Raw genomic sequence first — 26591 nt, 5'->3', positions numbered from 1 at the left:
GGAAATGAAAACACACATAAATGTGAGACATTCCATTCCAGGATGAAACCTTTAACACATATAACAAGATAGAAATGTTATACAAAAATTATACAATTGTTCTACAGTTACAGTTTTGCAAATTAAAATAGAACATTATAATATATGCAGTGTTATATAATTACAAAGTGTAAGACTAACAAGCGAGGTTATCTAAGTGTCCCCCTCCAATTTCCATGAAACTTGGCAGGCGTATAGTGGGGCCCAAATGAAGAAATACGTGTTTTTTTGTTTCAGCTAAAAAACTGTTTTTAGGGGGCAAGACCCTCTCAAATGTCAAGATGAAAACAAATTGAAGTGAGGATCTGGCCCCTGTGTCCCTCCGATTTCCATGAAACTTGGCAGGTGTATAGTGGGGCCCAACGGAAGAAATACGTGTCTTTTCGTTTCAGCTAAAAACGGTTTTAGGGGGCAAAACCCCCTCAAATGTCAAGATGAGGACAAATTGAAGTGAGGATCTGACCACTGTGCCCCTCCGATTTCCATGAAACTTGGCAGGTGTATAGTGGGGCCCAATGAAAGAAATACGTGTTCTTTTGTTTCAGCTAAAAAACGGGTTTACAGGGCAAAACCCCCTCAAATGTCAAGATGAGGATAAATTGAAGTGAGGATCTGACCCCTGTGTCCCCCTCCAATCTCCATTATAATTGGCAGGTGTGTGTATAAACGGGCCCAAATGAAGAAATACGTGTTTGTTTTGCTTCGGCTAAAAAACTGTTTTAGGGGGCAACCCCCCCTCAAATGTCAATATGAGGACAAATTTAAGTGGGCGTTTGACCTATGTGTCCCCCTCCGATTTCCATGAAACTTGGCAGGTGTATAGTGGGGCTCAAAGGAAGAAATACGTGTTTTTTTGTTTCAGCTAAAAAAAACGGTTTTACAGGGCAAAACCCACTCAATTGTCAAGATGAAGACAAATTAAAGTGGGGATCTGACCCCTGTGTCCCCCTCCGATTTTCATGAAACTTCGCAGGTGTATAGAGGGGCCCAAAGGAAGAAATACGTGTTTTTTTGTTTCGGCTAAAAAACTTTTTTAGGGGGCAAAACCCGTCTCAAATTTCAAGATGAGGACAAATTGACGTGGGCATCATCTGACCCCTGTGTCCCCATCCGATTTCATGAAATTTGACAGGTGTATAGAGAGGCCCTATGCCCCCTGTTTCTTCCTATGCCATATTTAGGGTGGTTTCGGGGTCAGATCCCCACTTCAATTTCTCCTCATCTTGACATTTGAGGGGGGACCTCTATACACCTGCCAAGTTTCATGCAAATCGGAGGGGGAGACTTAGACCTCCCTTGTAAGTGTATTAATTAATTACAAATCGCGCACGCGCACGCACACACACTATATATATATATATATATATATGTATATTAGCGGGTAACAATATGTTATAAGCACATTCTTACTTTCCAAAGAAGCGCATATGGGATGGCAAAACGGATCCGGATCCGAAAAAGTTTAGGATGCGGATTCCAAGGATCCGGAACCAACCGGATCCGAATTCCGGTTCCGCCAGGATCCGGATCTGGCCATCCCTAGTGTATAGTTGATTGATTGATTTGTTGCTTTAAGTCCACTTATGCACAGAAAGGCTAATCGGGACTGGACCTACAGTTTAAAGTGGGATCGGAACCACTTGTTCCTCCACCGGGTATCGAACCCGGGACCCCTTGATTACAAGGCAACGACGCTACCACTGCGCCATCGGGGAGGCCCAGGAGGTATATGGGCTTGGGTTCATTTCTTTAAGAGTTGTTCTCACCGAAATAACTATTAGAATACCTCAATGCGTAGAGGTATGCAAACCAGAATTATTTTATTAGTCCAGGCAATTTGCACTTTGACCTGGGCAAAATTGCTTCAGAAGGTTTTTAAGCAGTTTCTAGCTCAGAAATCATTACTGAATAACATATCCAAAATCAGACAAAATCGAACCACGGGAAATCCCCCCAAAACGGATTTCAAAATTGCGAACTGGCTGTTTTCTACTAAAGGCAAAAATATAGTAATTTACGTATTTTAGAGAGAGAGGTAATGCTTTTATTTACATTTAATAATATTAAAACTAAAACTAAATTTAAACAATGTACTATTTCTTATGTAATTTTGATATTAAGTTATTTATAGAGGTTAGAAATTGAGAAAATAACAATTACTAAAAATAAAATTATTTTAAGTTATAAAGTCAACCTCTAAGGATGGACCGCAAACACTGGCTAACACATGGGGGAGGGATGGGGCCACAGTCCCTCCCGAAATTTGAGAAAAATCAAAATTTTTAAATGGAAGCAGCAAAGAACTTGGGAAAAACGAAGGTGCTAAATGCAAATCACTCTTTAAATAATCCTTAGATTTAAATGTTGAGGGAGAGTGCCAAATATTCGAAATCAGTAGAACATAGGTAATGTCAATTTTTACAATTCCAGTCCCCACACTCCTTCCAAAAGAAGAATCCTGTGTACTCTAGTAATTGTCATCATATTATTATTGGAACCATTCGCCACGAGCTCTTGAAGAGGACAATCGATTGCGCTTGCATTCACATCGTGAGTATCATCAAGGTTCGACGTGCAGGAACAGCAAATCATCTTGAGAAGGAAATCTAGATTTAGTGGATGTACAGCATAGCAGTCTTTACGTACCAACCCCACCCTTTTATCTCGATCGTCTCTTCTCTATACTTCCAGATTCATATTTGAAAGTGTGTGCGAAATTTATGGTACTTTGTGGACTAATCGGTAGGTAAAAAACACTCAGGTGTAACAAATGATATACGAGGGGCGATCAGGTTGCTCTGACCCTAACATAGAAAGAGCGGCAATAGGGTTTCAATTTTTTTTTTATTTTTCAACATACTCCCCTGCAACTCCAATGCACTTCTCCCATCAGTGCTCCAACGCGTGGATACCTTACAAAAAAAAAAATCTTCCGACTGGTCCTCCAACCATGAGTCCACAGTACTTATCACCTCAGAATCATCAGAAAATTTTTGCCCACGAATGTCATTCTTCAAATGTTTGAACAAATGGAAATCACTGGGGGTCTAATCTGGGGAATAGGGTGGGTGGGGCAGCAATTCGAACGATGCATCTGCGATAGCGGCCCTCGCAATGCGTGAGGTGTGGACAGGTGCATTGTCCTGGTGAAGGAGAACACCACGGGTCAACATCCCACGCCTCTTTTTCTTGATGGAATCACGTAATTTCTTGATTAGGTCACTGTAGTATGTGCCAGTGATGGTTTGGCCTCTTTGTAGATAGTCCACAAGAAGGACACCCTTGCAGTCCCAGAAAATTGAGGCCATCACCTTCTTAGCTGACGTTTGCACCTTGAACTTCTTCGTTGGGGGAGAATGTGGGTGTTTCCACTCCATGCTTTGTGATTTTGTTCCTGGGTCGAAGTGATGGACCCATGTTTCATCCATAGTTACAAATCGGGCAAGGAAATCGTCTATGTCAGCACGAAACTTGTCAAGAAGTTCTTGACTGATGAGCACTCGGGTGCGCTTCTGATCTGGGGTGAGGTTTCGAGGGACCCATCTTGCAGCAATTTTTTTCATTTGCAATTCCTGGGTAATTATGTTTTGCACAGTGCCATATGACAGGCCACACATCTCAGCAACATGACGCATAGTGACTCGACGATCCTTCAGCACGATATCGTGGACTTTGTTAATGTTTTCGGTCGTCATGACAGTTTTTGGTGCTCCACCTGCATGTTCATTCTCACACGACTCTCTCCCACAATTAAACTCACGACACCATCTCTTCACCATACTGTATGAAGGAGCACTGTCCCCTAATGTATCCACCAAGTCCTCATGAATTTTGGATACCGTCCACTTCTTCTTCACAAAATATTTAATCACAGCTCTCACCTCAGTTTTCTCCATTCTGGCACATTGACACAACTTCACTCAGTTAAACCCCTGTAAAAAGAAAACTGTACGCTACTCAGACTTGCAATTCAGATTGAAAGCATATAAAAGATCACTAAACAATAACAAAATAAAAAATCAATCGTGACGTCATTCCTTCTATGTTAGGGTCGGAGCAACCTGATCGCCCCTCGTACTTGCAGCTAATGTTTTCAATTAACATATTGCATAATGCTTCTAAAAAATTCTTCTAAAAAACATATATAACGGTTTACTTGCGTTTTAGCGAGAATTTTGTTGTTTGAGCAACGTTTCGGGGTTCCTACAGCTCCTTTCCTCAGGCTTCTCTTGGCACTAGATTATCCTACATTCCGCGTCACTTTTTTAAAAAACAAGGATTGAGTTAAAAGGTACATTTGGAAGATATAATTTTTAAAAAAATCATGCCTGGTCCTTGGTAAAAAGCTTCTCAAAACCAGTATTACTCCCGTTAAGAATCCCTGAAGACGTTAAAAAATCAAAACTAAAACTGTAAAAATGTCCCACACACAGTCGCCCATGAGGGTATCTGGTTCTACTTGGAATGCAGGAAATTGCCGAAGTTTCTTTTCTACTTATCCCCCCTCCACCTCCACGCCGGAGTTTACGTCACATCCAACACAAAGTACAGTGTTTCCTGAGCTGCCCGGATAACCTCTGGCCTAACATGGAAACCAATTCTGTTTTTCTTTTCATGTACATCCCATCTTTTAAACATTTTAACCCAGATTTCGTCTACATTCCCATCATCCCTGTTCAATTTCGTGTGTCTTTCCTTACAAGTGTAGGTGGCCTCATAAGCATTCCTATTTATTGGTTTGTTATTATGATTTATTATGATTTCGATTAACATTCGACGACATAGTTCGTTTGTGGATTCCAACGACTCACAGTCATACAACAGAAGCATTGCTTTTCTTCCAACGGCTTCAATATCTGAATGTTGGTAGGAATGGAAATAAGATGAATTTGAAGCTGAACGGAGCTCACAATCAGATACCTTCATCAATTTCTCTAGTGCTGAGGATTTCCCAATTGAGCACATTGCGGATGTGGTTTAGAGTTTTTGTTTTAGGTCCACTTCATACACAGATATGCTAATCAGGACTGGACATGCAGTTTAAGGTGGGATCCTAATCACTACGTGCCTCCACCAGACATCGATTCCTGAGCCCACTGATTACAAGGCGATGAACGTTAACACTATGCCATCGAGGAGGCCAGAAAAATTATTGGTATGATATTACAGTCCGTGAAAACATACAGAAACATGAACACCTTGCGGATGTCACAACCCAACAATGATTGAATTCCGAGGATATTGTACACAGTATTGGGAGATCGTCCCTGCCTTATGTCACTGCGATAGTACGACTTGAAACCATTGTGCTTGGCATGGTACAGAAGCAATTCGGCCTCTTCCCTCTATTACTGTTGTACAAATACTTGCATTTTGTGATGAGACTGCAGCATGAACGATGTCTACATCAGCATCCTCACCTGCGTTGAACATAGCACACCAGTGCTTCTTCAACGTCTCACCAATAAGGGAAATAATTGCTTGGTTGTTTTCTTCATTAGCTAGGGAGGGTTCTTTCTTCCCAGCGCTGAAATTATCATTCCTACTAGTCTTAATGCAGAATCTCCCGAAGATTAAGCCCTTGTTCGTAGGAAAGCCTCTGTAGCCATCAAATACGATAGCCCTTCAGAGTGATATCTATACAAGGGATTGCAATATTCTTGTGTGTTTCATTGTTTCATGACTTAACTGAGAATTTTGGCCTGCTCTCTACATACTTTATCATTCGAATAATGCACGAGGATATGCACGAAGCTCATAAGACATGATATCTTCCAGTGGCACCGCCAGTGGCAAAAGTAGTAATTCTCTTAAAGAGTGCTGCATCTACTTGAATATAGTATCGACAGGGCCCACAATGCAGCAGCAGCAGAAAATCCTATGATTTTCACTTTGTTAATGTTTTGGCAGAATATTTGAACACAATCTTTCTCAATTATTTTGAAGATGATATCCGTACCAATGTAATGCAATTCATCAAAATTAACTGCTGTACTAGTGTTGCAGAAACTTGAGTCAAAATGGAATGGAAATATGGATTCCAGTAGTTCTATTCCTTTTTTAATAACATTACGGTCCCCGGTTTATCTACTTTCTCGCATTTCATTGTGTTGCTCACTACCCATCAAAACTTAGGTATATTAAATTACTAAGTTGTAAGTGGAACACAAGTGTATGGAAAACAGCCATGTTGCCTTCTGGATTTCTGTAAATCCATTTCCTCGTGTCAGTCCTCACCTGCTTTGCAGGGAATGCCACGAGGTCTGATTCAAGTCTCACACAGGGTCCTGGATTCGATACCCAGTGGAAACACATAGTGGTTTGGACCCCACTTCAAAATTTAGGTCCAGCCCCAATTAGCCTTTCTGTGCATAAAGTGGACTTCAAACAAAAATTCAATCCGAGTCCGGTCCATAATCTGTCACTTCATCTTGTCACAAATTTACCTCCCAGGAAGACTGTCTGCACGGTTAGATTTTCAGACGACAAACAAAGTTTTCTGCAAGTACAGGTGTAGGGGCTTTATGTAATTGTGATGTCTGGCTGCTGCAATGATGGAGAGAATCTTCAGCATAGCTTGCAACTGCAAATCGTCGATGAGCCGGTTCTGTCAGCATTTATCGTTACATTCAATGCTGGTCATTCATGGTGATCATTTTTTAACTACATCTTGTCCATTGTCTAATTTTCTCTTACAAATCGTGCACAATTCAGATATCTTCATTTTTAAAAGGCAATATATAATTTGACACAACAAGGAAACATAATTTTTAAGTAATAATACACAAAATATTAAAAATTATTCACAAATTAACATACAATGTAAGGAAATTCACAATAGCCAGTCCGCCATTTTGAAATCCGTTTTTGGTGGTTTTCCCGTGGTCCGATTTTGGATATGTTATTCAGCAATGATTCCTCAGCTAGAAATTGTTTAAAAAGCTTCTGAAGCAATTTTGCCCATGTTTGATGGAAAATTGCTTTAGTTTGCCTGGACTATGTTGCTTTCCGTTCCGTATGTCCAGTCAATTTGGAGAATGTGAAAAGCAATCTTAGGGAGCTTTCACACCAAACCGACAGGTGACAAGTGACATGTAACAAGCAGCATTCATATGGAAATAACAAGTGACACTGTCCCTGCAGTCTGTAAAGAACATTCACTGCAAATGTGCAACCACCAGGCAGAAACGACACGAAGCATGCTATTGAAAAAACTGTGTAGTCTGAGCAACATGTAAGCGACAAGCGATGTGTGCAGCTTATAGTGTCATTTCAGTACGAAAGTAATATTTATTTCTGAAAGTTAGTTTCCAGATGGGATGTGTCGCTTGTCGCTTCGGTCCAAAAGCTCCCTTACAGTTACGGTTCATTTGGGGGTGGTGGAATTTAGGAGCAGGAGAATTTTTTTTTGGACGGGAAAGAATTCACGAATTACTCAAGTTAAAGTTACAGAAAAGTCACAAATTTACCGAAAATTGGAAATATGTGGTTTCTCTCTCTCTGTCTCCCTGTCAATACACACACAGAGAGAGATAGAGAGAGAAACTTAAAGAACAAGTCTCTGTGTGTCTCTTTCTCTCTGTTCCAAAATGAAAGAAAGAATGGAATGAAGATTATTATAAGAGAGGGAAAACTCCTTCTCTCTGCCCAGCGCTACACCTCTCAATGTACCTAATTTTTTTATACTTTCTTTCAAGTCCCAATCACCATACCTCTTTCCCTTAGAAAGAGAGAGACATTTTTATTTCCCCTTCCCTCCCCTAACAGAATTCCTACACAGAAAGGGGCTGTTTGTTGTCATATTTTACTGCAGAGACGTGCGGTGACATCGACACTTCGGGTAGCAATCAGTGGTGTGCCCAAAGGGGGGAGGGGTTGATGTGGCTTATACCCCCCCTTTTAGGGGCCAGTATTCCTAAATAAAATAACATCAAAGACAGAACAAGATTGCAAAATGAGGAATGACTACTGAAAAGAAAGTACATGTAACTCACAGTCCCTTTCGAAAACCAAAAACTATTTGAATTAACTACTAAGCCAGAGATCCTGCGTTCGAATCTCGGCTTGGCCATATGTGTTCTTTGTGCGAATCCCTTCATCAATTTTATCGTATTATCTTCTCAATTAGACAAAAGTAGCGGAGAAGTAAAGTAAAATAAACCAAATCAATCAATCAATCATTGACTTGATTTTTATTACTTAGCGTTGCTTTTTTGTCACATTTGGTTGATCGCGAAGATGATACGATATATCAATGAAAGGACAAACACAAATAACACCCATGTCCAGGTCGGGGTTCGATCCCGGAACTCCTGGTTTTGTAGCATGCTGTGATAACCACTCCCCCACGGATGGTTGATTTGGTGTTTTAAGTCCACTTTATGCACAGAAAGGCTAATCGGGACTGGACCTATAGTTAAAAGTGGGATCCGAAACACGATGTGCTTCCACCGGGGTACCGATCTGGGACCACTTGCACTTCCCCACGGAGGTCGGCCTACAAAAAAGAAAAGTGCTAACCATACGGATTCATGGGTATTGGTAAAGCAAACTGCATTTTTCCTCAGTGGTAATTTTCAATTGAATTTTTGAAACACCATCTTTGTATATGATTAACGTTTTTTAAAAAAATTGCACTGCTTGATTTCCCTAATTTCTCCATCTCACGATATCGTTACTGAAGGATCCGGGCTAAGCCCTGCCCTGTGAATAAGTGTTTCTTTGTATCCACCCATCACCCGTTTAATTTAATCAACGTTCATCGTCATTACAGAAGTTAGGTAAAGTGATGGAAGAAAGCAACGTTAAAAAAAATAATTAAAAAATACAAATAATTTCCTCCCAGTGCATCTGCAGTGAAATGAGGAGTCCAGAGTTCACTGTTTATGATTGTCCCTCATGACTTCCATAAGCTCATTAGCTAATTAAAAAAAAAGTGATGGGAGGTGGCAAAAATGCAATATTAAAGGAGATAAACAGGTAACAAAACACACTTTTTCGTAGTTTCTTCAATAATATTCATTTGGCTTTTTGAGTTGTGGGATAAATTATTCATTCCAAATTATTTCATTATTCGCTGCAGGCAGAGTACAACACATAGGAACAAGAATGCGTGCTCGTCACGGGTTCGAATCCCGGCTTGGATTGTTCTTTGTGAGGTCCCTTTATCAATTTCATCACATCATCACTCATCCTCCCGACAGAAAAGCGAAGTAAGATAAACAAAACCAACAACAAGAAGACTGACTGTCTTATGACTGTTTAGCTTACCCATTTTTTTTTATTAGAGGCCAAGAGATTAGTATATTTAAATAAAATACTACTAAAATGAGAGCGAGAGCGAGCAAATATTTGTTATTTAGTCATTATATATTACATATTTGAAAGAACAAAAAAGAGATCATAACATTCTAGTCTGCACATAATACGTTCCACTTTCATAAATAATAAAACTACATGCCATATTATACATACAACATGTAAAACATTGTGGTGTAAATACAGAGAACATAAGTACTGCAGAAATTTTTTCCCGGAGTTCTCTTTAGAGGATTTACAAAGGAATCGAGGGGAAACCAATCCCTATCTGTTCCTGTAGGAGATAGACTGGGGTACTTGAAACCAAGACCTTTCAACCATTGCAGCGGGGGGTGAGGAGGCAAGGGAGATAGAGGCAGAAATCTTCCCTTTTCCTTCCGGCGGCTGTTTCTACCTGGAACTGGGGAGGTGGAGGAAAAGCCAGTTAGAGTAGCTCCTTACAGCCTTGCCACCGAGGGCCGAGAAGCATGTGAAAAAAAATATTGCATATGAACTGTACCTTCAACAAGACAATAAATATTGTGATTTGAAAATAATCAGAGATGTGAGTTTGATTTATCCATCTCTGCTAGACTAGCTACTCCTCAGTGCAAGTCACTATCTCATACAATGCACTTAATGGTTTCAAAAAGCACCAAGGACACAGATAAAAAGTAAACATTTGAAGGAAGCTTATTTCATTTGGGTGAAATCGAACCTGAATATTGATATGATCACTGAACAAAGGTATTTACATTCAACAATTAAAAATGAAATTTGAGTGTTAATTACAAATAAAGGGTCTCTGGGTGGAAACCATATCACATTACTAACCGGAAAGCTCTGCACCACAGACAAAATGCATAAAGATAGATCAAACAAAACTACAATCATGTAGTTCACATTTTAATAAATAGATATATCTTTCTCTAGAATGACACGTGGTTTTCTCAGAATCATTGGTTCAAAAATGTGTAATTAAAATTAGTATGTATTAACATTTCATAATACCAATACACTTAATTGCACAAGCGTAAACAGATGTAACAAATGATGCATTTTAAATACAAAAAATATCATACTAATAACTGTGCATAGTCAATATTTACATAGATATTTGTACTTATCTACAAGTTTTCTATTATCTACTTATTAACGTAATTGCTTGTCACTGCTGTGTTTTCCTCAACAAGCTATTCAATTTATGCCCATAAAATGTAATATAACAGACAACAATAAATCTATTGTTTCTTTTCTTCTTTTAGTGGAACAACTACTTGAGGAAACTGACATCAACGTTGTTGTGTTCACTGGCAACCTTGATTTGATTGTTGACACTTATGGTAAGTTTCTTCTTGATGAAGTTAGATACGAGACTGTATTCACAAATAAAACAGCTTGTCACAACGTGATTAAATATATGAAGGGCAGCGTAGTAATTCTCCACTGCTAAAAAGAGTATAGTTTGTTTATAAATTCAGCCACCAAAAAATACCAAATAAACAAGCAGCATAATTTTATAATTGTTAAGGTAACTTGACTCGAAACTTGATAGTGCTGTCCTATTTGTGAAAGTAAAGGGCAATGACAGTATATGCACATCCTTTAGACCAAAGCTTCCATTTTAATGCAATTTATAAGTTTAAAATATAATACAAAATTTCACAACGTCAACAATTACCTTTTTGCACCACGACACTTGCCACAGTCGAATCACACAGTGATGCTATATTCTATGGCCTAATACTTTTGTGAGCAAAGTGAAAGCTTGCTCGCATATCAAGTGATGTTCGCTCGTGTTCCTGCTGAAATTCAGCAGTAATCGGAAGATTTATACGGAATAAATGTCATTGATTATGAACAGGGTTTCTGTGTAAAGGCTTTGTTTTGTTGTGAAATAACCTGACTGAACCCCAGTTTTTTGTGACCATCCGCCTCACACCTCTGACCTGGCACCGAAGATGACTCTTGGTGCAGCGGGCACTGGCTTGTGTCTCAGTGGAATAACCTTTAACCTCGATTTTTAAATGTTTACACTTATTTCAGAAAAACGTTATATCTCTGAGACTATTTGAGCAATCTACTTCGGATAACTTTTGTTTGAAAGCAAAATCATCGAAGCACGCGACCGTGTACAATTCAGAAAGCACTAGTGAGAAAAACGGGGTTGGGAGGGGCCAAGTCACCAAATTTAAATGAAAAAAACAAAAATCTGGTGTTCGCCCCCTCTTCTCCCGTTATTTTGGGAAAATGGCGCAAACCTTTGCATTGTATTCAAAGAATAGACCTTTTGCAACAAAGGGAAACTTCTTTCAAGTCCCTAGACCTCATACAGGCTGAAATATGACGCAATATGTACAATCCTGCATTTTGGCAAAAATGGCTAATTTGCATATTAGAGAATAAATTAGTATATCTCGGAGACTATTTGAGCAATCTACTTCGGATAACTTTTGTTTGAAAGCAAAGACATCGTAGCACGCGACCTTGTACAATTCAAAAAGTCCAAGTGAAAAAAACGGGGTTGGGAGGGGCCAAGTCCCCAAATTTCAATGAAAAAAACATAAATCTGGCGTTCGCCCCCTCTTCTCCCGTTATTTTGGGAAAATGGCGCAAACTTTTTCAATGTTTTCAAAGAATAGACCTTTGCAACAAAGATAATCTTCTTTCAAGTCTCTAGTCCTCATACAGACTGAAATATGACGCAATATGTACAATCCTGCATTTTGGTAAAAATGGCTATTTTGCATATTAGAGAATAAATTAGTATATCTTAAAGACTATTTGAGCCATCTACTTCGGATAACTTTTGTTTAAAAGCAAAAACATCGGAGCACGCGACCGTGTACAACTCAGAAAGCCCAATTGAGAAAAACGGGGGTGGGAGGGGCCAAGTCCCCAAATTTAAAAAAAATCTTGTGTTCGCCCCCTCTTCTCCCGTTATTGTGGAAAAAGGGCGCAAAACTTTTGCATTGTTTTCAAAGAGTAGACCTTTTGCAACAAATTGAAACTTGTTAAGTCCCTAGTTCTCATAAAGGCTGAAATATGACGCAATATGTAAAATCCTGCATTTTGGCTAAAAATAGCTAATTTATATATTAGAGAAAAGGGGAGGGGGTGGGTTTTCTTCCACATGACATTTCGAAGTCTTATCTCAACATCTGTCAGCGTTGACAACCTCACATACAAGTATGAAGGTCCTAAAAGCATGTGAATATTGTAATCTGCACCATGGGTCATATTGACCCATTGGTTGTTTTCGCCTATACTTTCTATGGGTCATATATAACCCATTGGCTGTTTAAAGGATAAGTGGTTAGACGATCAATTGGACATGGCTTCAAATTAAATAGTCACTTTCGAACTAATTTTATCTTTTTTGGTTGTTTAAGTAAAGAAAATCATTTGTATGTATGTAGTTTCGTACTTCTGTTTATTTTATGTCACTTTCAAACACATCGATGATCGAGCTCATTGAGAGATCAACTAGAGGAAGGTTTTCGGTTCGAGTCCTCACTTGGGCATGAGTGCAACTTTGTGATTATTCACTCGTCTAATCATCCCTTATTCTGATTTTCATCCGTCATTATAGAATTAGAAAGACAGCGTAAAATAACAACAAATACAAAACACATTTTCTGAATAACTGATGGCAAGAACACCGGATGTTTTATTTTAGAATATATTAACGAATTTTCTCTTTACAGGCACCCTCCAGTGGATAGAGAACTTGCAGTGGTCTGGAGCGAGCGCTTGGAAGAGTGCCGACAGAGATGGAATCAACGTCGATGGCTACCTGGAGGGATACGTCAAGAGCTCTGGGCGTTTCAGGGTCTACTGGGTAGACCGCTCTGGGCACATGGTATGTTGTCTTTACTATCATATCAACTGAATATTTATGCATCTATTGATTAATGGATACTGAGAACTAGCGTACAACATTAATAGAGTTAATGGTAACAATATTTATATTATGGATGATCCGGATTGGGTAAGTAACCAAAGAGATAACATATTACAGTTGCAGTAATTTTGCTTCCAAAATTAACACTGTTCCTTCGCTTCGAAAGGAACGCATCATCATTACTGTTACTTTGTCATACAATAAGAACATTTAACCATTTCCCAAGTATCAAATCTGTTCTCTGCAGTGCGTGTTTTCCCAGTGTGGTATATACACAAGTTCGAAACAACACAAGATAGCATGTATCATCCAGTTATGAATTTATCACAGTATGTATGTCGTCGCACAGAACCAGCAACGATAATCATATTTCTTCCTCCTTTATAAAGAAGTTACAAACTAAGTCTATGGCATTCTTAAACTCTGTTTATTGCCACAGTAACATGAGGTCAACATTGCTCCCTATACCCTATACCTATTCCATGCCAATCTTAATATTGCTACCCAATTTTTCTTTGGCTTCCTGCAGGTCTCTTACAAGCAGGTTTCCCATCAATTACCCTGAAAAACCTCCGATGCAAGCTCCATGGCTTAAAATATAATGTGCAAAATTTGTGACAACTTTCCTTCTCGTTTGCAGGTACCCACCGACAACCCTCAACTTGCAATCGAGATGCTGAATAGAGAGACAGGCCTCACATAAACAATTGAAGAACAACGCTTCATAGCTTTGCATTAAGTTTAGGTTAATGAAATTGTATTGTAATTGAGACTAATAAACATTGGTGAATTAAAAGTGTTTCTTAAAAATCGTTGTCTAAAAAGGAAGTGAGGCTGAAAGGTCAAACCTGTCAGTCGACCCCCTTCTGTTCTCTGAAAATGGTCATTGTTCACCTCATACTTCATCAAAAAAGCAAGAAACTTAGCATTCTGGTAGTTATAAGAGAAATAAAGTTTAATTAATTAATATTCCAGTCTACGAGAGCTGACACCAGGGATATCGGGACAAACCCAGAGTAGTCTTTTGTCGCCCCAACCTCAGGAACGTCTTGATCTAAAATACATCAACCAAGAATTGGGCAAATACTTTCTGTTGGATTCTTACAATCATTTCAGATGTAAAGTGAAGAGCACAAACAATTGATGAAATTTCCTATTGCTTTCCAAAGAAAATAAGAACTACTTGATGTGAATATATAGAATAGTATTATATTCAAGATAAATTAGATAAATATAAAGATAAATTAGATAAATATAAAGATAAATTAGATAAACAAGATAAATTAGTTTCGAATTATTTACACAACTTATAAAACTTGCCTGGATTGAGGAAAGGAAAAGTTCATGTGTTACATCCATCAACCACAAGAGTTTGTGAAATAAATGTCATTTTCAAATTGTACATCTTGAAATTTCAGCGAGAGTAAAAAGTCAATGAGCTTGAGCAGATGAAAACATTCATTCAATTCTACATGGAATTAATTACAATTACCTGAAAATCCATTTTTTCAACATTTCATATTCAACAAATCTCAATGGCATACTTAGGTAAAAACTAAAGTAGTTTAGATTTGTAGCAACGCTGTCTAATTCTTTTAAAAAAGTATGCTAATTCTCCAACTGCATTATAACTGTACTGAAAGTAAGTATCTTGAGGCATTAAGAATGATTGGACAAGCAAGCACTTTCCATTTTATGGTCACATTTTCACTACAGATTGTGAGAAATATCAATTTTTGACATTGCACAAAATTTTGCAAGTTATTGTTAAATATACATTTCACCTAAAGTATTCCAAATAATGATATCTTTCAGGTGGATCAATACAGAGTGCAGTGTCTCCAACCTCAAGAAAAAAGTTCACTTTTCCATTTTCTTCTCTACTCATATGTTGGAATACAGTTTCTAACTTCAAGGAATAGGCAAGAACATAGCCAATACCTTTTACTGTGTTTCTAGTCTGGTAAAGGGACTTGTGGTGAAGTTGGCTACTATGTGTTGATGCTCCAGAACCACATTAACAATTTCTGGACTTTTAAATATTTCAGGGTGATCAGATAACGTTTGGAGAAGTGTACAAGCAATAACAAACAAACATATACATAGGTATTTGTACGAGCTGATCCAAGCAAAGTCGATAAAGACTGCAAGCGATGTAAGAAATTTTTACATCCCTTATCAGAATATTTGTATTTTTAAAATATTTCTTTATCTTGAATTTCTTTTATGCTCAGAAAATTTGAAAAAAGTATTAAAGCTGTTGTAAAAAATTATAATGAGCATTATGTGTCAATTATTCCACTAGTACATAGAATGTAGGGCCTCTCCAATGGCGCAGTGGTAGAATCGTCGCCTTGTAATCAAGGGGTCCCAGGTTCAATACCCAGTGGAGGCACATAGTGGTTTGGAACACACTTTAAACTGTAGGTGCAGTCCCAATTAGCCTTTCTGTGCATAAAGTGGACTTAAAACAACAAATCAATGAAAGTACATACAATGTTTATTAATTTAAAGAGAACTAAATTGAAATGAAATACACTAAAATTTCAGTATGTTAGTAGATAAACAAAGTTTGTATTGTTTATTTCTAGCCCACAGTATGAACGGATAGCCCACTTAAAACTAAATTTGCAATGAAAACTAAATTTCAACAACTAAGGAAATAAAAATCAGACTTTAGAGAGCATCAGTTATCCACCTCCAATGCTGGCAGATGAAAATTATGTTTTTGCAGAATAAATTAGGCTTGTGTCAGAACAAAGTTGATAAAATAAAGCCAAAATTAAATCAAACTCACTGCACCCCCGAAAACAAAAATTTGGATGGATCATAAAGGTTTTCACTAACACAAAAAGCAAAATACACCGAAGGTGATAACATATATAAGAGCCTGGGCTGAGAAGGATTTATTATTAATTTACGCCAGAACCTAGATTTGTAACATGTTGTTTCACCTGCAGCATATCACAGACCAAATAACAGTTTAATAATTATCATCCATGTGATGCCAGATAGATATTGGGAAAGGCAGACAAAAATGATGAAGTAAATTTAAAATGAAATAAATAAACCAGTTAATATTTATAAACTGTTTAAAATTTCAATTAATTAATATTTCTTTGCAACAGTAAGGTATAAAACATTTTATAAACATTTTGTATACAATTTATAAACTACATTAAAAATATCATGTTCTTTTCTAAAAAACAATATCATCTATTTCTTCAGTGTCTTAAAAACAATGCTAAAACCTGATATCAGTCCATTTGCCTTCAGTTAGAACCAGAAAACCTTTCTTAAATTTTGCATTTTCAGCCTTTTCTTCTACTTTTATCTAATTTTGAGTACATATATATATGCCGTTTTTGTGGCATTTTTCTTCATTTTTGATGTTAATTATTCTTCTTCCCTGTAGTTTCATAAATTTTGAATGCATTTACTAGCATAGCTTACATATTTGTAATTCCTGACATGGTCATCTTAGCAAGTACACCATTAATCAAAATAATTAATTAATCAAAAATACGGTCAATGGAAAAGCACATTATTTTCCAGAATATTATTTTTAACTGAAATGTCTGGCAATGGATTAAAGAATTAATTGTGGTATATTTATTTATCCTCCATCATATTTAACATACTATAGCCCGGTTGGCGGGCCAGACAACTTCAAGTCAGCTTGAAGATCTTGTACGTTTAGGGTTTGGCAGGCGGAAGTTGACGTCACGTCTTAAAGAGTGAAAGCGTCCGGCCATTCAGTCAGCTTACAGCCATCTTGCAGCCGGAGGAAGTCAAGGAAAAGTTGACTCATTTCGTCTGCACAAGATCTTGCAAGATGGCAACGTCCGTGGAGATATATGCGGTTTGGGATAATGTTATTGCGGAGATGGCAATAGTTATACTTGGCGATGTCTGGCAACATTCATTGTACTCAAGATAAATAAATGATACTTTGAAAATGTTGAAATATTGGTTTGAAGTGAGAGTAGTTCATTGTTTTATATGAAGACCACGTTCACTGAATATCTCATCTGCTTCAAAGAACGAAGAGTGTGACTTCGACACAAGATTTGAACAATACAATCTACTTTAATGAATGCTAAGTATATATCCCTAATGAGACCTAACGTGGTAACATTTTTTTCTATTCAGAACAAATATTTTGATTGAACTCGGAATATTATGAGGCTGAATATGAAAATGAACTCAAAATTGATTTTAATTACTTAAATACAATTGATCGTATGGCCAAAGATGATATACCATATTTACCCCCTTTCCGAGAATAGTAGCTACTTTTTTTCATTCTTTCCAAAATATATTTATTCTCCGTAATTTTCCCCTTTGCAGCTTGTATGTTAGTTGTTGCATTGACTAGTTTCATCCACAGAAATGCGTGTGACTTCTTTTGTTATCTGGCGATTCAGCTAAGATGATCTTAAGATGGAAGTTGGTAATAACGTGTTTCCTATAAGATGCATCTTGCAGTTGACTGGCTCGCAGAATGGGGCTTTTGTGTGAAGCCTACTTCACGGTTCCCTTGCTGGTCACTATTATTGCTTTAATCTGTTGTTTTGAAGTAAAATTAGTCCCATATAAAAAAATTATAACCTGATGCATGCAAAACACAATTGTATTTTCAGATGCTAACAGACTGCTGTATCGTGCAAGGTCCACTCTGAAAGGAGGTGAATGACTTATACAGAAAAACCTTGAGTTGTATTATATGTGACCTTGAAGGAAAAATAAAGAAAACTATATTAGCACTTAATTGCCTTTTTACCTTTGTTTCAGTAGTTCAAATCACCAAACAATGGGTTATATCAATTTATTCAACTAATTCATTGTAATTTGCCAAAAACAATTAAGGTTTCATTTTAAGAGTGAAACTTAATTTTACGTTATTTTTAATAACTTTTAGGTCATTCTACAGGTCATTTTTTGAGATTTTTTAGGTCATGAACTTCCGAGTCCTACTAATAACATACAAACATACATCAGGTTTAAAACATTTCACGAACTCAATCAATTTCAAATGAGTTACTGGATTTTGATAATATAACAGGCTCTTCTCAATATGAGTTGCATATTTTTCTTACAAATTCACTTACATGACATTTTGATTTTACGTAAGATGTCCCATAACTAACAATACAGTGGTGTCTCGCAAATGTAATGCACAATGAACAATCAGCATAATGAATGTGAACGCGAGCTGGAAAATGTTGTTCATAATCTGATCCAGCATTACAAACCACATGTGAATATTGTCACAGCTGATTAACCCCATAGAAGGCATGCTTCATTATCTTAAAGGAGCAGGTACACAGAGTTTTGTACTTTGAGAAGTATTCCTGTAGTAGCCAATGGAATAATAAACAATTTACAGTACTGGAATGGATTGTGTTCATTATATGAGGCACAAGACTACTTTTGTTAGATGTAAAATGTAAAGATTTTTCTCAGCTATGAATTTTTAAATGTCTTCTAATATGTCCCTTTTTTCTAAAGGTTTTCTTGCACGTTGAACACACATAAGGCTTTTCTCCGCTATGAATTCTTGAATGCTCTTTAAGATATAATATTGTTGCAAATGATTTCTTGCACATTGAGCACATGAAAGGCTTTTCTCCTGTATGAATTCTTACATGGTTTGTAAGAGATTCTTTCTTTTGAGATAATCTGTTGCATATTGAACACATGAAAGGCTTTTCTCCTGTATGAATTCTTACATGGTTTGTAAGAGATTCTTTCTTTTGAAATGATCTGTTGCATATTGAACACATGAAAGGCTTTTCTCCTGTATGAATTCTTATATGGTTTGTAAGAGATTCTTTCTTTTGAAATGATCTGTTGCATATTGAACACATGAAAGGCTTTTCTCCTGTATGAATTCTTACATGGTTTGTAAGAGATTCTTTCTTTTGAGATAATCTGTTGCATATTGAACACATGAAAGGCTTTTCTCCTGTATGAATTCTTACATGGTTTGTAAGAGATTCTTTCTTTTGAAATGATCTATTGCATATTGAACACATGAAAGGCTTTTCTCCTGTATGAATTCTTATATGGTTTGTAAGAGATTCTTTCTTTTGAAATGATCTGTTGCATATTGAACACATGAAAGGCTTTTCTCCTGTATGAATCCTTACATGGTTTGTAAGAGATTCTTTCTTTTGAAATAATCTGTTGCATATTGAACACATGAAAGGCTTTTCTCCTGTATGAATTCTTACATGGTTTGTAAGAGATTCTTTCTTTCGAAATGATCTGTTGCATATTGAACACATGAAAGGCTTTTCTCCTGTATGAATTCTTATATGGTTTGTAAGAGATTCTTTCCTTTTAAATGATCTATTGCATATTGAACACACAAAAGGTTTTATTGATGTATGTGTGTTTGAATGCCTTCTAAGATATCCACGCTGTGCAAATGATTTGCTGCATACAGTGCACAAAAAAGGTTTTTCTCCAGTGTGAATCCTTTCATGACTATTAAGGTTGGTCCTCTGTGCAAATGATTTATTGCATATAGAACACATAAAAGGCTTTTCACCTGTGTGAATTCTTAAATGTGCTTGGAGAAGTCCTTTCATACTAAATGATCTGTCACATATTGAACACACGAAAGATTTCTTCCCAGTATGAAGTATTGAATGAACTTGAAGCCGAGACTTCTGTACAAAGGATTTGTTGCATGTAGAACACTTAAAAGGCCTTTCTCTAGTATGAATTCTTATATGGTTTTTAAGAGACCTCTTCTTACTAAACGATCTGTTGCATATTGAACATGCAAAAGGTCTTGTTGCAGTATGAATCTTTGAATGCTTTATGAGGTTTCCAAGCAGTGCAAATAATTTGCAGCATACAGAGCACATAAAAGGTTTCTCACAACTACGAATTCTTGAATGAAGTTGGTCTCTAAGATGTGAAGGTCTGTTACAATACACATATTCTTGGCTGATTGTACTTCCATGTAATAGGTGTTCTTCTGTGTACCTGGAAGTATATTTAGATTGTTATAAATGTTCATTTAACAAAATATTTCTTAACATAAATGTCATAAAATATTTCATTCAGTTTTGAACCTGTTTCTGTCTTTCTATTATAGAACTTACCAATAAGTAACACTAACCAAGTTCTTCTTGATGAGGCAAGCCTAATAATAAAGGATCAAATGAATTTTAGAGTAGAAATACCTTGTCTCAAAGTCATGCAACATTTGATTGGTTCTAACACAAAAACTAGAAGATAAATTTACACCTAGTTTCCTGCATTATGAAGCTTATTTATTTCATTACCAATGCATTCAAGAAATTCTAGATATTAAGTAATCAGGACTGGCCACTTTGTCGTGGTTTTTTGAAACAACCTGGGTATTTTTTTCTGCAATACTGGATTTTATTGGTTTTTATTAGGTTATGCTTAAAATTAGGGATGGGACTGTTTAATCGGTACTTTATTGGTATCAGCCGATATAGGCATATCGGTGTATCGGTAAAATTACCGATTATATTTTACCGATCCGATATATCGATAAATATCTTCTAATTTAGAGAAAAATTCTGCCTTTTGTTGTAATTTTTATGGACAATATCGATGCCCTACTTTCTAAAAAAGTAACTGTCTAAATATTAAACTTCTTTTGCAGTGAAGTCACCTCGAAACACACATTTGTTAAGGAGATCAAGGAACATTTCATGTTCTCCAAGTACCATATCTAATTTTATATCGGATCTGTAGAATATCGGTTATCAGTATCGGTAAATTTTATAACGGTACTTTTCATATCGGCCCATTCCTACTTAAAATATATTTGTCAACAATTCATCTGAACATTGAATTTTGATTTTATGTGACTGAATCAGAAAATATTTCATACATTTTTTTTACTTATCACAGAATATCTCATTACTCTCAAAGTAGGAAGTTTTCACATTTCTATCAACAAAATTAAACAATTGATCTTCAAGATCTCACACTTTCAAATGATTAAATTAAATTAAGTAAAATATTCGATGTAAAAGTTTGATTCTGAGCCTACTGGGTGGTGTAATGGTTAATGCTGTTGCCTTGTAATCACGGTTTACAGAGTAGGATTCTCTGAGGAGATACATTTCAGTGTATATAACTTCAAACTGTTAGCAAAAAAGTAGATGTTATTCTTACAATTTGGTGAGGAGGATGATGTAATGAAATTTATTGATTTCTTGGTTACAAGGTAATGACGTTACCAATTTGCTATCATGGAGGCTAACATACTTATTTCCGTATTGTCTTCGATGAACCCCGTCCTGGATGGCCTTGCTCATTCCACGCGCAATGTTGACGCTGCGGAGGCATTGATTCAGGAATGGTGGTCAACAATCCAGACAACAGCGGATGCAATGGGCATGTCATATGGCAGTGCATAATCCATCCATCATCCATGAAGAACTTGGGTATCACAAAGTGTCAACCATGGATGTACGTAATTTCTTTCTTGCAAATTCTGTACCTTTGTATATCGTATGAAAGAAACTTCCCGAGGTTTCTTTTTCATAAGTACTAATTTCATTTACCAGTGCTGGAAAACAATTTTGATTGATTCATTTGCTTTATTTACTTCACTTTTAGTGCCACTTTTGGCTAATTTGAGAAGATGAGTGATGAGATGATGATATTGATGAATGGATACTCACAAACATCCATGTAAAGACTGGGATTCGAATCCAGGACTCCTGGTGTCGTAGCATGATGTGCTAACCACTCTGCCACGGGGACCGGCAAAATAATTTTGACCAACTCTGTATGTCTGTTATTGGTACTTGGTCCATTAATGAATAAGTTATCTTAAGTCAATTCAATACATGCAATCTCTATTGTTGCAACACTTACTGTTGTTAAGAGAGAAAAAAAATATTTCTTTCGAAAGAAATATTGAGGTATTTTATACCATTGTTACAAGTAAAAACCTTTTCCTTCTTGATGAAATAGATAAAAACTAGAAATGGATACCAGAAATAATTTTTAATTTTCGTCGGAATCTATAGATTTTCAATATAGTTCTCTGGGCCGAGATAACACGTGACATGGCACAGATGCAGGCATTTTTGTCTCATAACGTCTCGCTTACTTACGCACATTTCTTTAGCATGTAGACATGTATATTTAAATTGCATAACAAGTACTAACCTGTGTTATAAGAGTTGTACAAAGTTGTTCACGTGCTATGTCGGCAAAGAGCCAAAACAAATACAGGGTAGCTACAAACAAGCAGAAATAAAATTTCTTGACTTTTCCAGGTTTTCCAGAACAAAATTTACATTTTTCCCTAACAATTAGAAACTAAACTAAATTGATGTTTTTGCAAATAGAAATAATAAATTCACACAGATCTACGGATGGTTTTGTTAAGTACCAATATTATCTTCTCTGAAATTGACTTAATTTCTCTATTCTCTATGATTTGAATTCAAACTGCAAAATAGTGAATTTGGAAAATTATTACAATTCACAAGCTAGGGAAGGATTATGGAATTTTGTCATACGCAGTAAGTTTAAAATAAAATACTTGATTATTTTTAAAGTTACTACTAAATGAGATAAGAATGAAGAGTGAATGATTAAGAAATAAAATTTGTAATTTATCAGTCTACTTATACATTCTCGGTATTATATGTTGATATTTCCACTGAGGTTTGGAACCTTCTGCTTGCAAGAACCATGAGTGCAGATTCATTTTTCAATGCATAAAGCTACAGGGGATGGACAAAAATATGGAAACGCCTGCAGAAATGCACATTACCTTTATTAATATCGAGTAGGACCACCTTTTACCACGCAGAACGGCCTGCAGTCGATGTGGAATGGACAAATACAGGTCGCGTATGGTTGTCAAAGGGATGTTGTACCATTCTGCCTCCAAAGCAGCTGCAAGTTGTTGTAGAGACGATGGTGGTGGGTAGCAGGCTCGCACCTTGGTCTCCAAAACCGACCACAGGGGCTCAATAGTATTGAGGTCTGGCAATTGTGGAGGCCATGGCAGATGTGACACTTCATCTTCATGCTCATCAAACCAGTCCTGGACGATGTGAGCTTTATGAACAGGGGCTCTGCCATCTTGAAACACGGCATCACCATATGGGAACAAAGTTTGCACCATGGGATGCAGCTGGTCACTCAAAATGGTTACGTAGTCCCTGGCAGTGACATCTCCATGCAGGGTGAAGATGGGTCCGGCAGAATACCAGGAGATGGCTGCCCAAATCATCACTGAACCATCGCCATGCTTCACTCTCGGTAACAGACAGTCTGTATCGTACGCTTGTGCTAGCGTTCTCCACACGTACACTCGGCCAGCAGTTGGAAACAATGTAGAGGATTACTCATCCGACCAGATTACAGTCTTCCAGTGCTCAATTGTCCAGTTTTAATGGGCGTTGCACCACTGTCTCCGTCTAGCAGCATGGTCAACAGTCACGAGTGGTTTGGGCATTGCAGATCTGCCATGAATACCCTGCGTGTGGAGTTCTCTTCTGACTGTTTTGACGCTAACAGGGTTTGTAAGCACTGTATTCAGCTCAGCAGTGACTTTTGGAGCCGTGGTGATCTTCTGCTTGGTCAAAATCCTACCCCATGTGCGTCTGTCTCTGTCACGCAACACACACTTGCGTCCACGCTGGTGCTTTGCTGATGCGGTTTTTTCGGAAGTCTCGTAGGCGTCGTCGCGGAAGTTCCCACCATACGAGCACCCACAATTTGCCTTCTTTGAAACTCTGTCAGCTCAGACATGATTCACGATAACCTGCACGGATCGGTCGCTGAATTGTAACTGGCCCATCTGTCAGGTTGGCCAGGGTGTATACCTTGCAGGAAGTGCCAGTTACCACAGCGCCACCTACCATTCAGACGAAAATCGTGTTTGAAATGGCTACCGGTTTATACCAGGTGGTTCCATATTTTTGTCCATCCCCTGTACTTCTCTCTTCTCTGTAGACCAAACAACTTAACTCTTGCATATCGTCGATGTTTTCACGAACTGGCGAATGTGTCAACTCCCCTGCATCACGAACCGGCGAATGTGCAAAATATTGATTTTGAGAAAAACGAAGTTGAAAGTAGCCAATTTTGCGTTACTTGCGAATCATGAAAAAAATATTCGACCTAAACTATATTTTGAGATAACAATAAATGCTGTGTGAGAAGGTAGTTCACATGAGAAAGAACACCGTAGAAAGAATTTTAATGAACAATAAATGAACAAAGGATTTCATCGAATCTATTCGTCAGTTCGTGAAAACAAAAAAAAATATTTTTGGAATATTTTAGCTTGATTCGTCATTGTAATTTTCACTAAAACTGCGAATTCTACAGTTCAAGGCTAAAACTTTCAACTTATTTATTGGATATTTATACAGAGTTAAATATTAGGCAAATCCTTAATACACTAATCATAACATACACCATAACAGTTTAATACGTAACAGTGAGAAACAGAGAAATTCACACAACACTAGACGTACCCGCAAATAAATTTCAAGAATAATCAAATTCAGGAAATAAAATGTAAGGAACAAAATAGTAATACATTGACCAACATTAGTCTGCTATAAAATACAAAGTTAATAGACTCAAAATTGTTGTAAAATTATTGAGGTAATCTGACATAGAAGTCTTTATAATGAGGATGAGAAATTACTGGTATTACTCCTTGACATAATGACAGCAAGTCCTGGTATTTTTTCATAGGCAGTTTTGGCGTTGAAGTAAAAGCCCTTGGTGGTAAATTGTCCTCTTTAGCACTGCGTGGATTAGGAAGTGATATACTTGAGTGTGTGTTTACGTTATGCGATGTTTTTATAAATATATTGGGAGAACCCTTGCGCACTTGAATTTGCATGACTTTTGTCCAGTCCACGGGTTGACCCTCATTTGCTGTTCTAATTTTTAGGATACGCAGGTACTGCGAATATTGTTTCCAATCTAAGACGTCTTTAGTATGCAACTCATGATCAGCATATGGTTCTTTCTTTCTTGCCATCCTGATTACCGGGATGAGTTGGGCAGGGATGAAGATATCTTCACTCCGTTTTCAATTGTACTGTGAATAGCACCACCCTCACTTTGTCCGTGACTCGTTTCGAAGAAGAAAACATGTATGGTGTTGATGTTTTGTGCTTCAATGTTTAAAAAATAAACGAACATAGAAGGCAGGGTACTGTTTTTGTTCTGAGATGCACATCCATCGGTGAAGAACGCTACCTGTTTTACACCTTGTTCATCTTTCATCAGCAGAAACTTCCTTAAGTTTGTTGCAACTTCATTCGGACCTCTTTTCGCTAATCCTTCGTGCCAAACGTAGCAATGGCTTCTTTCACTAGCTAATTCATAAATTGTAAAATTGTAGGCTGATAATTTTATTTTGTAATGCAGTTCAGTTCGTTTTCTCTGTGGTAGATTTATGACTTGCTCCATGTCAAAGCAAGCAGCCACGAACTCCTGTGGATTTTGTACAGCTGTATCTTTCATCGCACCTTAAATTTCCCTCACCTTCTATTTTTCTTGTATGTGCCTGTTATATTTTTCAATCAAGTCAGAATGATTATATAAACAATTAGCTGATTTCAATGAGTTGTACGTCTTACACAAACCACAAAGATCTTTTTTTGGAGAACGAAATTTTATATTTTTTCTTACTTTCTCCTCTTCGGAAACCCTTCGCTTTACTGGAGTAACATCCTCCTTTTGAGAACCATCTACTTTAAAATCTGTGTGGCTTGATCCAGGAGGGTTGTTGTTCTCTTGTACACTAACACGTCTGTTGTGCTCGGCGCAATCCAATATGAAGTGATTGTAACAAACCAAATCCTGACACGTTACGCATGCAGCAAATATTTCTTCTTCACAATACAGCGTGAACATTCCTCGGTGAGGAATGTACGGACGATTCATTATCACTGGAAGATATAAGAAAATCAGGATCCTTGTCCTCATCATCCGCTAACGTTTCTGAAGAACTGTCAACGTCACTAACTACTGCACTCGAGTCATTGATCACACCACCTGAGCTCTTCTTTGGCACTGACAGAGGAAGTTCATCACCTGTATCACCACTTTCGGAAACTTCTTCCATCCCGATCACAACACCTTCATAATAAATTTTCTCAGAATAGTAGTGGTATTGGCTATATAACCAGGACCACTTACAAGTGTAGAAAAGAAGAGGTTATTTGATTGAACAATCCGATTTGCCTACACTTACAACAATGCCAAGAGGGGCTTTTACCCCAATTCTTCAAGTGTGATATGTTTTTAATTTTAAGAAATTTTGAATTCTAGTGTAGAAAAGATGAATCCCCCTCAGACAGAT

General features: G+C 37.2%; 2 protein-coding genes across 2 annotated transcripts in view; one reads left to right on the top strand and one right to left on the bottom strand.

Moving 5' to 3' along the window:
* LOC145979960 (retinoid-inducible serine carboxypeptidase-like) overlaps positions 1-14028 on the top strand; it is a 38892-nt gene extending 24864 nt beyond the window's left edge. The window contains 3 exon segments of the mRNA XM_083112900.1: positions 10602-10679; positions 13044-13198; positions 13881-14028. Coding sequence (XP_082969026.1) covers positions 10602-10679; positions 13044-13198; positions 13881-13943 — 296 coding nt within the window. The 3' untranslated portion in view covers positions 13944-14028.
* Positions 14029-17879: 3851 nt separating this feature from the next.
* Positions 17880-26354, bottom strand: LOC145979959 (uncharacterized). The gene is made up of 3 exons (XM_083112899.1): positions 26227-26354; positions 19225-20239; positions 17880-17918 (listed from the first exon to the last, which is right to left on the bottom strand). Exons 1-3 carry the CDS (start codon positions 26352-26354, stop codon positions 17880-17882), a joined length of 1182 nt encoding a protein of 393 aa, XP_082969025.1.
* Between the last annotated feature and the right edge of the window lie 237 nt (positions 26355-26591).

The sequence above is a fragment of the Lepisma saccharinum genome, chromosome 27, assembly GCF_977018435.1.
Source record: "Lepisma saccharinum chromosome 27, izLepSacc3.1, whole genome shotgun sequence".
In the NCBI taxonomy this organism is placed as follows: Eukaryota; Metazoa; Arthropoda; class Insecta; order Zygentoma; family Lepismatidae; genus Lepisma; species Lepisma saccharinum.
This window is presented reverse-complemented; position numbering and strand designations above follow the sequence as displayed.